We start from the raw sequence: 13,638 nt of genomic DNA on the forward strand, positions 1-13,638 counted from the left end.
GCACTTAACCGGCTGCTGAGTGGGGGAGAGCAGAGGACTCTCTGGTGCCCAGGACAGACATTGTTCCCCACAGAAGGAGCAGACTCCTGTGCTGAGATTCCTCTCCCTGGCTCTGCTGCTGGGACTCACTGTGGGCATTCTGTGGGACCTTGTGGAGATGGCCATGCACGTTGATGCCAAAGCACCCGAGTTCTCCTGGGCAGACCAGTGCAAGGCCTCCAGGCCCAGGGTCCTCTGTCCTTCCACACTGAGTACCCGTGGTCACACTCAGTCACCTCCCTTTCTGGTGTGCCTGGCATAAGCCATGGCACCGCTTCTCATGACTTCCAGTCTGGTCAGCCTACCTCCAGCAGTTCCCACCAGCTGGGGCATCCTGGGGCCAGAGCACACGTTCTCTCAGACACTTGATTATATGGAAACTCAGCCTGAAGAAGCAGTTCTGGAGACAAGTAGTTTTACTTTGGACATAGGTTGTTTGAAAGTTGGTTGAGCTTCTTTGGGGGGAATCACACTGCCTGGTTTGAGACCCTTCTGCGTGTGCTTGCTGGCTGGTGACCCTGGTAGATTGCTTTACTTCTCTGTCCACCTGTGTAATGAGGAGTAAGCGTCTCCCTGTAGGGTTGTGAGGATTGAATAAGTTCACGCAAAGTGCTTGAACAGTGGTAAGTGTTGACTGAGCGTCAGCTGTAGTCACAGAATTATCAGCCAGGCTTGTGCCCAGGACGTGAGAGGGCTCAGGACACGCTCCAGCGGCCACGTGAGCGCACGGAGCAGCACTGTGCTCGGCCCGGGAGGAGCTCGTCAGAGGCAGGTGGTCTGGAAAGGGGGCGAGACTCTGACATGTGGGTCAGCGTGCTGCAGCTGTGAGAATACTGGGCATGAGACCCCGCGTTCAGGCCGAGTTGGGGCGTGTCCTCATGTTCATCCCAGCCGCCATGGCCCTAGCCTTGAAGAATTGCTGCTTTTGAACTATGGTGTTGGAGAAGACTCTTGAAAGTCGCTTGGACTGCAAGGAGATCCAACCAGCCCATCCTAAAGGAAATCAACCTTGAATATTCATTGGAAGGACTGATGCTGAAGCTGAAACTCCAATATTTTGGCCACCTGATGCGAGGAACTGACTCATTAGAAAAGACCCTGATGCTGGGAAAGATTGAAGGCAGGAGGGGAAGGGGACGACAGAGGATGAGATGGTTGGATGGCATCACTGACGTGATGGACATGAGTTTGAGCACGCTCCAGGAGTTGGTGATGGGAAGCCTGGCGTGCTGCAGTTTGTGGGGTTGCAAAGAGTCAGACACGACTGAGCAACTGAACTGATGGCCCAGCCTGCTCTGTGTGTGTGTTTTGGGGGTGGGATTGGGGCTGAGCGTCCTGAGGAGCTCCGGGAAGACAGAGGAGGCGGTGGGGGCCGGGGTCTGCAGTGCCCAGGGCCTGCTTCCTGGGGCACAGGCTGTTACTGCAGGACCGTCTGTGAGGCTCTCTTGGCCCCCAGCCCACAGTCCTAGCCTGCTGGGAGCCTCCCCAGTTACGGCCGGTGTGAATGAGGTGCTAAACACTCAGTGTGGCTTCAGCAGTTGGGAAGCAGCCTGGGAGCATGTCGCGTTTTGGAGATGAGGGCAGGCGGTTGTGGAGGACCGGGGCCGTGATGTCACAGTGACCGTCCGTTTCCTGTGACGCTGTCCTCTCTGGGTCGAGTGTGCATGGTGGGAGGGGGTGACATGCTGTGGGGGGACGGCAGGCCCCTGCGTCCCTGCGTGGAAACGCTGGCACAGAGCTCTGAGGGGTCTCCTTCTCTCTCTTTTCAGAGGCTCTTGACAAAGCTGCAGAGCTGGGAGAGGCTGGACCAGACCACCGGCTTGAGCATCAGGTAGGCAGAGGGTGCCAGGGCTGCAGTCGCCGCCTTCTCCTCATGGGTGACACCCTTGGTGAGCGAGCCTGTGCCCCAGGTTCCTCTGGCAGCGGCCCTACCTGCGTCTGTGGAGGCTCAAAGGGATGGAGCTGGGCAACTCTCCCTGCCAAGGACGATCTCAAGGACCAGTAGGTACTGCCCCAGTAGCACTGAGCTTTCTTAAAGGACTGTTTTTGTTTATACTGAGGAAGTAGTTGTTTTGTTGAGGGGAAGTAATTTCTTTTAGGTGGCTCTAACAGTTGAAATACACTGAGTCTTGAGGGGCGGAGCAGGGAAGCAGTGATGGTAGGTGGTTTGCCATCAGGCCTCTGCAGCAGCCTTAGCGAGTCTGTCGAGCTGACCCCACAGGTGAGCGGCGGGCATCTTCCACCCCCCTGCCACCTGGCCTCCTGGGGTCCTCGCCCCTTCTGGGGTTGCTCTGCCGCTGGCCCTCAGCCTCTGGGCCCCTTCTCGGCCCACATAGACCGACTCTGCCTGGGCGCAGGGCTGGGAGGTTGATAGTTTAGGGTCAGTCCTTGGCTCCCGGGTCCTGTGGTGGTTAAGGAGCCTTCTCTTTGTCTGCTTGTGTGAGCTGAAGACGGGTTCTTCTCTGTGCCTCTCCTGTTGCTCTTGGAAACTGCGCCAAGACTGTGAGGGGCTGTCCTGTAGTTACACCCTCTGACTGCTGCCCCGAGACCTGCCAGTTCCCCCGCGCTGTGGGCTCCAGGCGCTTGTCGCTTGAAAATGCCCCGTTGTCTTCTCTCTGCCTTGCTGAGTCTCAGAGGACATGCCAGGCTGCTGTTCCCGCCTGACCTCCACCTGCAGAGCCAGGCTCACATGGGCGGGCCCAGTGGGGCCTCTTGCGCGCACTTTCTCCTACTGTCTGGGCTCATGAGCTCCCGCCCGCTCCCAGGGAGGCTCTCGTCGGAGGAAGCTCGTGGCTGCTCTCTTGTGGCCTCTCGTGCCTGGGATACCAGCCGCTTGGGTGTGTGAGCACCTGACCCTGTTAAACCGTGTCTGCCCATCTGTCTGAGCCTACTTGTCGTGGGGCCTCTTACACCTTAGTTTCCACATGTATAAATTGAAGAGTTTTCTGGAATGTGGGCTTCTCACCACAGGGTCATGCTCTTGAGAATCTGACAAAACTTGTTCTCTCTCCACAAAAGCACAGATTTGCGAGTGGGTGTGTGTAGACGTGAGATTCTGCAGGCTGGTTCAGGGACCCACGTCTCCCAAGCACGGTCAGCTAGCTCTGGTGGACGGTGGCCGCTGAAGTCCAGCATTTGTGCTGGTAGCAGCAGTGTGAGGCCTGGGAGGCACTTTGGGTCTTCAGGTCAAAGCGTGGCCACAGTGTTGCTCCTCTGGGGCCCGTCGCGACCCCCGGCTCTGGCTGCTGTCCCGTCTCCGTGGGCTTCTGAGAGCTGCCGCCACGAGGCAGTGCCCTCGGCGGGCCTGCTCCCTGCGGCCTTGGGGCCTGCTGCCTGCAGCTCCTGCCGGCCCATGCTGCTTCAGCTCGCCTCTGCAAGGCGCTCTCAGCCCTGGAGGCCGAGCTTCTGGTGCTTCAGACCGAGTGTCCTCCACGTGGACTCTGCTCTGGACGGGCTGTGGCTTCTCTTAGGTTCTCAGCAGGCTCTGTGGCCTCGCAGAGGTTAGGAACTGTGAAGGGTCCACCCAGCATGACATTGGCCACCCTTTTCCTGTTTTGAGATTTGTTAAATCCCGAGGACCCAGAGATAACGGCTGGGAGGAGTAGTGTGGGCTGGTGGGCCAACCAGTGCAAACCTGTTGGGAAGCCTGTCTAGCCGAGTGTCTGTATCCGCCAGACAAGCTTGTCCACTCTTGGCCTTGTCTGACCCTTGTCTCCAGCACACGGGTCATGTGAGTCGGGGGCAGGTTGGCCTCAGGACTTGGAGGGTGTGAGGGAATGCCGTGCATGGGGGAGGTGGGGCCTGTGCACTTGGGCGTGCCGGGGTGAGCAGGGCGGGCGCCTCTGGTGTCCAGATGTCCTTGTCCCAGGGCCTTGCGGGTTGGACGGAGGGAGTGAAGGTGGTGAAGGTCTGTGAGGTGCTGACGACTCACGACTACAGTCTGGCTGGTGATTTGAAGGTGCTGAACACGGACGCGTTGTGATGTATCTGTGATGTACTCGGGGGCACATTTAACAAGCTGTGTTTATAGGGTCCACGCACTGGGAACTGAGATGTGGCTGAGAGAGCGTAAACTGGCAGCAGGTAAGCCGGTGCAGACAGACGCTGTCTCACTGAGTGTTGTGGAGATGACTCACAGGGTCAGCGCAGTCCCACGCAGCCCCAGGAGGCTCTTCTGGAAGAAGCTGACAAACTGACTCTAAAGTTTCTGTAGAAGCGGAAAGGGCCTGGAACGGCTGTCAGGCTTTGGGAGAAGAGCGTGTCAGAGGGTTGCCAGAGGCTGACCGCAAGCTCCCTGTGAGCAGCGTTAATCCAGAAGGGTGGTCATGGTGTGGAGTAGATCAGTGGGGAGAATAGAAAGCTCAGGAATAGTCTAAATACTCAGAGTCAATTGATTTCGGTCAAAGGTGACAAGATAATCCAGTGGGAGAGAGTCTTTGAGCAGATAGTGCTGCCCAACAGGGAGTCTGCACAGACACAGGCACCTCATACTGGCCACTGAATAGTTCAGCGGGGCACGGACCTACGGGTGAAAACACACTCCTGGAATCGTGGGTTTGGTAAAGAGTTCTTAGGACACAAAAAGCAAGACATACATGGAAAAAAATGGATAAGTTAGACTTAATCAAAATAAAAAACTGTTGCTTTCAAAAAGCACTGTTAAGAAAAAAATAAGGCAAAACGTAGAGTGTGAGAAAATATTTGTGATATGTGTGTCTGACTGAGGACTTTTATCCAAAATGCAGAGTAAAATGCTTTCAAATTGATAAGATAAGCAGGTTAAAAAAGTGGGTGAAAGGCTTTGGACAGATAACTTTGAGAAGATGTGTGGTGAATGAAGACGTGAAAGCTGTTCGATGTCGTCAGCACACAGCAAAGTTCAGGTCCCAGCGAAAGCCCACTCCCCGCCCGGGGACGGCGTGGTGCAGCGGGCGCCGGCCTGGCCCGGAGTCAGCAGTGGACGCGGTGCTGTGTAAAGCCTTCACTCTGGGAACAAGCTCTCTTCTTGAGTTTGTCTAAGGCCCATGGGCAGCTGGGGCTGGCCCAGGCTCTTTCAGTGCGTCTGGGTCTTGGGGACTTGGAGCAAGTGCTGCAGGAGTGTTGCCGTGCAAGCCAGCGGAGGGCTGCAGAGGGTCAGGTTCAGTTCAGTTCAGTTCACTCGTTCAGTCGTGTCCAACTCTGCGACGCCACATATCGCAGCACGCCAGGCCTCCCTGTCCATCACCAGCTCCCGGAGCTCACCCAGACTCACGTCCATCGAGTCGGTGATGCCATCCAGCCATCTCATCCTCTGTCGTCCTCCTCTCCTCCTGCCCCAATCCCTCCCAGCATCAGAGTCTTTTCCAATGAGTCAGCTCTTCGCATGAGGTGGCCAAATACTGGAGCTTCAGCTTTAGCATCGTTCCTTCCAAAGAAATCCCAGGGCTGATCTCCTTCAGAATGGACTGGTTGGATCTCCTTGCAGTCCAAGGGACTCTCAAGAGTCTTCTCCGACACCACAGTTCAAAACCATCAATTCTTCGGCACTCAGCCTTCTTCACAGTCCAACTCTCACACTCATACATGACCACTGGAAAAACCATAGCCTTGACTAGACGAACCTTTGTTGGCAAAGTAATGTCTCTGCTTTTGAATATGCTATCTAGGTTGGTCATAAGTTTCCTTCCAAGGAGTAAGTGTCTTTTAATTTCATGGCTGCAATCACCATCTGCAGTGATTTTGGAGCCCAGAAAAATAAACTCTGACACTCTTTCCACTGTTTCCCCATCTGTTTGCCATTAAGTGATGGCATCAGATGCCATGATCTTCGTTTTCTGAATGTTGAGCTTTAAGCCAACTTTTTCACTCTCCTCTTTCACTTTCATCAAGAGGCTTTTTAGTTCCTCTTCACTTTGTCCCATAAGGGTGGTGTCATCTGCATATCTGAGGTTATTGATATTTCTCTCAGCAATCTTGATTCCAGCTTGTGTTTCTTCCAGTCCAGCGTTTCTCATGATGTACTCTGCATAGAAGTTAAATAAGCAGGGTGACAATATACAGCCTTGATGTACTCCTTTTCCTATTTGGAACCAGTCTGTTGTTCCATGTCCAGTTCTAACTGTTGCTTCCTGACCTGCATATAGGTTTCTCAAGAGGCAGGTCTGGTGGTCTGGTATTCCCATCTCTTTCACAGTTTTCCACTGTTTATTGTGATCCACATAGTCAAAGGCTTTGGCGTAGTCAGTAAAGCAGAAATAGATGTTTTTCTGGAACTCTCTTGCCTTTTCCCTGATCCAGCGGATGTTGGCAATTTGGTCTCTGGTTCCTCTGCCTTTTCTAAAACCAGCTTGAACATCTGGAAGTTCACGGTTCACATATTGCTGAAGCCTGGCTTGGAGAATTTTGAGCATTACTTTACTAGTGTGTGAGATAAGTGCAATTGTGTGGTAGTTTGAGCATTCTTTGGCATTGCCTTTGGGATTGGAATGAAAACTGACCTTTTCCAGTCCTGTGGCCACTGCTGAGTTTTCCAAATTTGCTGGCACATTGAGTGCAGCACTTTCACAGCATCATCTTTCAGGATTTGAAATAGCTCCACTGGAATTCCATCACCTCCACTAGCTTTGTTCGTAGTGATGCTTTCTAAGACCCACTTGACTTCACATTCCAGGATGTCTGGCTCTAGGTGAGTGATCACACCATCGTGATTATCTTGGTCACGAAGATCTTTTTTGTACAGTTCTTCTGTGTATTCTTGCCACCTCTTCTTAATATCTTCTGCTTCAGTTAGGTCCATACCATTTCTGTCCTTTATCGACCCCATCTTTGCATGAAATGTTCCCTTGGTATCTCTAATTTTCTTGAAGAGATCTCTAGTCTTTCCCATTCTGTTGTTTTCCTCTATTTCTTTGCATTGATTGCTGAGGAAGGCTTTCTTATCTCTCCTTACTATTCTTTGGAACTCTGCATTCAGATGCTTGTATCTTTCCTTTTCTCCTTTGCTTCTCACTTCTCTTCTTTTCACAGCTATTTGTAAGGCCTCTCCAGACAGCCATTTTGCTTTTTTGCATTTCTTTTCCATGGGGATGGTCTTGATCCCTGTCTCCTGTACAATGTCACGAACCTCCGTCCATAGTTCATCAGGCACTCTATCTATCAGATCTAGTCCCTTAAATCTATTTCCCATTTCCACTGTATAATTGTAAGGAATTTGATTTAGGTCATACCTGAATGGTCCAGTGGTTTTCCCTAGTTTCTTCAATTTAAGTGAATTTGGCAATAAGGAGTTCATGATCTGAGCCACAGTCAGCTCCTGGTCTTGTTTTTGCTGACTGTATAGAGCTTCTCCATCTTTGGCTGCAAAGAATATAATCAGTCTGATTTTGGTGTTGACCATCTGGTGATGTCCATGTGTAGAGTCTTGTCTTGTGTTGTTGGAAGAGGGTGTTGGCTATGATCAGTGTGTTCTCTTGGCAAGAGTCTATTAGCCTTTGCCCTACTTCATTCCGTATTCCAAGGCTAAATTTGCCTGTTACTCCAGGTGTGTCTTGACTTCCTACTTTTGCATTCCAGTCCCCTATAATGAAAAGGACATCTTTTTTGGGTGTTAGTTCTAAAGGTCTTGGAGGTCTTCATAGAACCGCTCAACTTCAGCATCTTCGTGTAAACCCCAGAGGAGGCGGGAGGACGTGGTCTTCGCCCCCCACCCTGCCCCCCGCCTCTGGGCGGCCCCCCAGGCTTGCCCGTGTGCCTGTCGGGCGCCAGCACGTGGTGCCCTGGTTGTGCCCAGGGCTGCCATTCTCAGAGCAGGATGAAGGGCTGCCCCCAGGGCAGGGCTGCTTGGTGATAGGGCTCTCACCCTCGTCCGTCTTTCTGGGCAAAAGCTGGTAAATTCCTATGCGATTTTCTAGAAATGCTGTGTGTACGTGTGAGCTTTTTTTTCTTCCAGTTTTATTTTGATATCAACAGACAGCACTGTACAGGTTTAAGGCATGGGGCATAATGGTTGGGGTTATACATCTCATGCAGTGATTACCATGGTGAGTTTAGTGGGTGCAGAATTTAAAAAATAGGAAAAAAAAGAGTTTTCTTTGTCATATAAGCTCTTGATGTATTCCCTGCCCCCCTCCAAGAGGTGCCCACTCTGTGCCGTCGCCCTGCAGGCTTGCTTTGTTCAGTTAACTTCTGACAGTGCTCATGCCCCGACGCAGCCTGGCCTCCTGCGTCGTCAGGGTCCCGCGGTATCCGTGGTGTGGGTGGCTCTGATTGACTCGGTTCCCCTGCTGATGGCCATCAGGGCGTCTCCAGTGGGGTGATTTTCCCACCAATAAGCAGTGTTACTTTGGTTGGACGCAGTAGTTTTTTACCCTAAAAGATACCTGTGTTTGACCGAACTGCCCTCCAAGCGTGTACCTGACCTTTCTGTCACAGCGTGGGCGCATCGTCGGTCGCTTGAGGCAGTGTGTGTTCAAAGGCTCTGACAGGGATGGAGAGTGCAGTCACAGCGGAGGGGCGGAGAAATGCAGCGGCCGGGCTTTCAGAAGCACCTCAGCAGCTCCTCTTGTTGGGGATGCTCACCCAACAGGCACAGAATGCCTGTTGAGCCCCTCTGCCGCCAAACCTCTCATTTCATAGAGGAAACAGCTTGCTTGTGGCCAGGGAGCCGCTGTGCGACGGCTTGTCTCCACCCTTTTGCGCCTGAGTCTGGCCCGGTTTCAGGCAGGCTGGAGGGCGCGGTACCTGCCAGTGTGAGCACAGGTGTGATGGAGTGCGCGGCGCGGGGGCTGCTGGCACCAGGGACACAGAAGGGTGGGCGGGCTTGTTGCCTCTGAAGCCTGGCAGCTGCGGCCCTGAAACTGCTGACCCATCATCTGGAGCGAAGCTGGGAGCTGACAAGTGCTGATCTGGACGTTTCCCAGAAGCATTTGTAGGCTGGCCAGGTGACAAGGCCTGGGTACCGTTCCCCTGATGTGCGAGGCCAATTAGGAGGACGGCACAGGGCGTGCATAATCTCCTCCTAAGAACGGATCCTACTGAGCAGGTTGGACACTGTTATTACCCTGGTGACTGTGTTCCCAATTTCTAATTACCTGGGTGCTGGGCTGATCAATACAGGAAGTGCTGTGGGCGCATGGGGAGGTGGCTAGGCTGTCCGCCGTCTCAGTTGTTTTAATTGGTCTTGGTGTGGCTTTCTTTAGAAGTTGGAGAGAAGATGGAAGGAGAAAGCTTAGGCCTTTTGGGTGCTTGTGAGCTGGGCCCCTTCTGGTCCAGCAAGCTGATGGCTCCTTAGTCTCTGCCGAGTTCCTATTTATTCTTGGTTCATTCATTCTCTCACGCGTTCCCAGCTGTTCTCAGAAATCCTAGGTCTGCAGGGGGGCGTTGAACCGCGTTTGATTCGCCCTCAGGCCTGTGTGTCTGTGAGGTGTTAGCTCCCAGGCCCCTGCAGCCCCAGCTGTGAGCTTCCTCCCCCAGGGGTGCAGGCAGAGGCCGGGGGCTTCACCCGCCTGCGGAGGCTGACAGCAGCTGTTCCCGGGGGTTTACTCACCGTGGGTGCCGAGTCCTCAGCCTCTCTCAGCCTTGGAAGTTGTGTCTTCTGTTCTGGTCGTCCTCAGGCTTCAGACTTGTGACCCAGGAGCCTCTGCCTTTAGAGCCTCCGTGCCCAGACCCGAGGCGCGTTCCAGGAACGTTTGGTGGTGAGTGATGACACCGCGGCAGCCTTGCTTGGCAGTGCTGTGCTCGCTGTGACTTGGGTGGGCGCCCTTTGGCGCTTGGCTGCTGTGGCAGAGTCCTGGCGCTGTGCGCGGTGCGCCCGGTGGGCACCAGATGGCAAGTGTAGCAGGGAGCGTCCTGACCGCGCTCCTTCTCTCAGCTGCAGCCCTTGGGGGCCTCCCGCTCCCTGCTGAGGCCTTCACATGTGAGTTGGCAGCGTCGTGGCCCAGCCTCTGCCTCTGGACTTGTGCAACAAGGTGTGGACAGACCCTGACAGGTTCGCTCAGCCCCAGCGGGAAAAGAAACTGCTTTATTCCCGTGGGGTCTGGGCTGGCCAGGAAGCTCTGATGGAGACCCAGCTGGGCACGGCCCCGTCTCCCCGGCTCTGGGCTTTGCAGCGCTGCAGGGAACGTGGTGGAGGAGCGTGCTCCAGAACCATCTTCCTAGGGGGGCAACCTCGTGTGTGCTCCCCGTGGCCGAGCAGCAGCCTGTGCTCGGGAAAGCAAGCGGACCTGTGCTTCTCTGCTTCTCACTTGGCTCTTGAAGCACTCTGGGGGCTTTTCTCCCATCTTTGTAGATACGGCTCTTCTACTTTTGTTCCTCCTTTTAAATTCACGTGAGGCAACAGTCGAAAGCCAGGCAGTGAAAGGGTTTAGACCAGGTCAGGCTGTGCTGGATTCCCAGGGGCTTGCTCGGGGGGGATGCGGAGGCAGCTGTGCTGTCCCAGGGGCTCAGACCTGGCAGAGGCTTGCTGAGAGCCAGTCACGCCTGCGGGCCTCCAGGGGCTGTGGGAGGACCCAGGCCTCTCCCTGGTGGGTGCCAGGGTCCCTGGGCAGAGTGGGGGTGTCCTGAGAGGACCGAACGTGAGGAGGGCTCGGGGGCTGCACACTCCCTGTGGGGCATCCCCGAGGGCCTGCCCCCTTAGAAAGCCACCGTGGCCTTCGCAAGGCCAGTGTCTTGGGGCGGGGTGAGGCGGGGGGGCTTCTGGGACAGTGAGAGGACTTTCAGTCGGCGTGTGCACCTGGGCTTTCCCCCGAGACCCTTGGCTGTCAGCTCTGAGGCTGTGAGGAGAGGCCTGTGCAGTCATCCAGGGCCTCCTGGGGGTCAGCTGCAGGCAGCCATGTGCCCCGTCGACCTTTCCCACGGCCGCTGCTGTTTGCGTCAGAAGCTAGATCTCTCCTCCCATGCAGCTCCGCCTCAGTTCCCTGAGTCCAGGGTCAGTCAGTGCCCCAGCCTTCTCTGCCTGGAGCCCTGTGCCCGCTTCCCATGGGTGGCTGGCCGCCTGGGGACCTGGCTCGGATTCTCCAAGACCGGCTGGAGGCCAGGGATGGGCTTGAGGAGTGGCCTGACCTTCATCAGTGGTGAGGGACCCAGTTGGCGGCTCTTGGGCCTCTGGAGCAGGCGGGCTTTGAGGCAGGGCCCTTGCCCCTGAGTTGCATGCGGAGAACCGGTTCACGACCGTGGAAGGGAAGTGAAATGGTCGTTTAAACAAGAGGGCGCTGGGCCCAGGGCTGCTGGGTGACTGTTGATGGACATGTGCTCTGGCTTTCCTCCAGTGCTGCTTCCTCCTCTGCTGTCCTGCAGGCTCCCGAGCCCCCTGCCGTCAGGAGCTCTGCTCTCGGTTGAGCTGAGGCTGTGCACCCGGAGCTCTGACATGCCGCCTGGGCCCCCCTGCTGATTGTGTGCCAGCCTCAGCAGCACGCAGGCTCTGGTGCCGCCTTGGGTGAGCTGTCTGAGGGTACATGTCCCTTGGCAGATAGGCGTGTCCTGAGGATGAGAAGGGAGGCGAAGCGACAGGAAGTGTCCCGGGTGCGGGCGGTGGTGGACCCAGTGTGGGTGCTGCTGGGGAGTCGGGGCTGGAGGCGGGGAGCACCCTCTGGAGGTGGAGTCGCTGCCCTGAGTCTCCCAGTGGCGGGACCACAAGGTCCTTCCCTGGCCTGTCTTGGGTGTGCCTGGGGCGGTGGGTGGTGATTGTCCCGAGTGGGCGGCCCTCCCTGGGGACCCTTGGCCCCGGGCAGGGCTCTGGTCCTGGCTCCTTCTGCCCTGTGTCTCGTGGGGGTTGCTGCTGTGGAGGCTGTGTCTCCAGAGGCCTCCAGAGCTCGCTGTCCCCTGCAGTGGGGGACCTCTGCCCTAAGGTGCTTGGTGTCCCTGGGCCTGTCAGGGACACCCTGTGTCGGCCCCCTCCTGGCCCGGGCTGGCCCTTGGGCTGCCCATCTGTCCTCATCCCTCCGTCCCAGGGAGCTGAGGGTGCGCCGGCACGGGGGGCAGTGGGCAGCCCCCTGGGTGCGGCTGGCTGTGCTGTGATGGCCACGCCTGAAGCGGGCACGTGGAGGCTTGCTCTTCACGGTGCTGTGAAGGAGAAGGAGCGGCTGTGCCTTCCTTCCCCTCTTGGCCCCTGAGACGGTCAGCAGTGAAGCAGCCCCAGGCAGGACGCTGGGCAGCCCCTCGGCTTGGGGGGCCGCGAGGGAGACCTGGCTCCCCGCCCCAGCTCATGGGGCCACTGAGGGCTGGCGTCTGCAGACAGGCGCAGTGTCCTCAGGGGAGCTGGGCTCTCGCCCCGGGACTGTGCCTGGGCTCCTGCTCTAGGGTTTGGCAGGAGGTGGTCGCCGAGTGCAGGTGGCAGGGCGTGTGTCTCGGGCACCGTCCCTGGCCTGGGGCTGGGGGCTGTGGCCCACGGTTTGTGTCCAGCACTCCAGACTCTCCGTGAGCATTTGCCCCACTGAAGACCACACGCTTCAGACCTCAGCGCTGTGGCGGGCCTCTGGAAGGTGTTTCCGTATCGTGCTCTTGGGGATGCTGAGTGTTTGGGGTGCAGGGTGGCCAGCTCCTGGCCTGGGCCTCGGGGTCTGAGAGCAGGCTGTCACTCAGGCAGCGATGGGGCTTGGCTGGAGGGCGGGCTTGGCCGTCAGATGGTGGCGCGCTCAGCTGGTGGGGGGGTGGTTCTGAGGAGGGAGCAGCAGGGCCGCACTGCCTTGGCACAGAGCACGGTGCCCCCCGGGGCTTGGGGAGAGAGGGCACAGATGCGCCTGGCAGGCTTCCTTCCTGTTCTGTCTTCACCCTGACTTGGGAGCGGAAGATGCCAGAGAGACTTGGGAGACACCACCCCTTCCTCGCTGGCGCCTGTGGGGAGCTGTGTGGAGTGCATGCCACCCTCCTGCGGGGTGTCTTCCCTCTGCAGCCCGACAGAGAACTCAGGTCAGCTTCATGAGCGCGCAGCGGTGTTCCCGTGTGCGGACCTGTCAGGAGAGGCTGCGATCGGCAGGAGGGAGGGTGGGATGCGTCCGCGTGACGCCTGGGTCCCGTCACCGGCCCCAGGTGGCTGCTTGGCTGGCCGGGAGCCCCTGGCAGTGCCTGGGAGGTCTCCATGACTCGGTGTGTGGCTCCTGCTGGCGCTGAGGCTGCAGGGGTCCTCACGGGCACCCTAGCTGCTGCGTGCTGACCCCCGCCTCATGGCGGCCGTGACTGTGGGTCTTGGGGCCTCTGTGTGTCCTGAGTGCAGCGCAGGCCAGCGCGCCCACCGCACGGAGGCTGTCGGGGAGAGAGGGGCCTGGGCCAGGGTGCTGGGCTGAGCTGAGTCGGGCAGGGCTGGCTTTCAGATGGTCCTCTCTCATGAGGCTTCATCCAAGACGCACGCAGGGGAGGGACTCCAGTGGAGGAAAGCAGGCTGCTGATGGCTTAGAATTGTTCCGGACATGCAGAACTAATCTTAAGCCTGGAAAACACCCCACAGAAAATGAGAACACCCAGCCTGATGCTTGCCTGAAGCTGGCATAGAGGGTTGTTTAGGAGGGGGCTGGTGGGACCTGCGAGGGAGGTGGGACGTCGTGTGTCCCTGGTGGGGCCAGCGTCCTGTTGGGGGGCATTCAGATCAAGTTCTGAGGGGAAACGTGTGCTGCAGAGCGGGTGAGCGGA

General features: G+C 57.0%; 1 protein-coding gene across 1 annotated transcript in view; it reads left to right on the plus strand.

The window, feature by feature from the left end:
- MAD1L1 (mitotic arrest deficient 1 like 1) overlaps positions 1 to 13,638 on the plus strand; it is a 244,884-nt gene that overhangs the window by 13,733 nt on the left and 217,513 nt on the right. Inside the window, exon 9 of the mRNA XM_055562250.1 lies at positions 1,809 to 1,870. Coding sequence (XP_055418225.1) covers positions 1,809 to 1,870 — 62 coding nt within the window. The remainder of the gene's footprint in view (positions 1 to 1,808; positions 1,871 to 13,638) is intronic.

Source organism: Bubalus kerabau, chromosome 23 (assembly GCF_029407905.1).
Source record: "Bubalus kerabau isolate K-KA32 ecotype Philippines breed swamp buffalo chromosome 23, PCC_UOA_SB_1v2, whole genome shotgun sequence".
NCBI classification, from domain to species: Eukaryota; Metazoa; Chordata; class Mammalia; order Artiodactyla; family Bovidae; genus Bubalus; species Bubalus kerabau.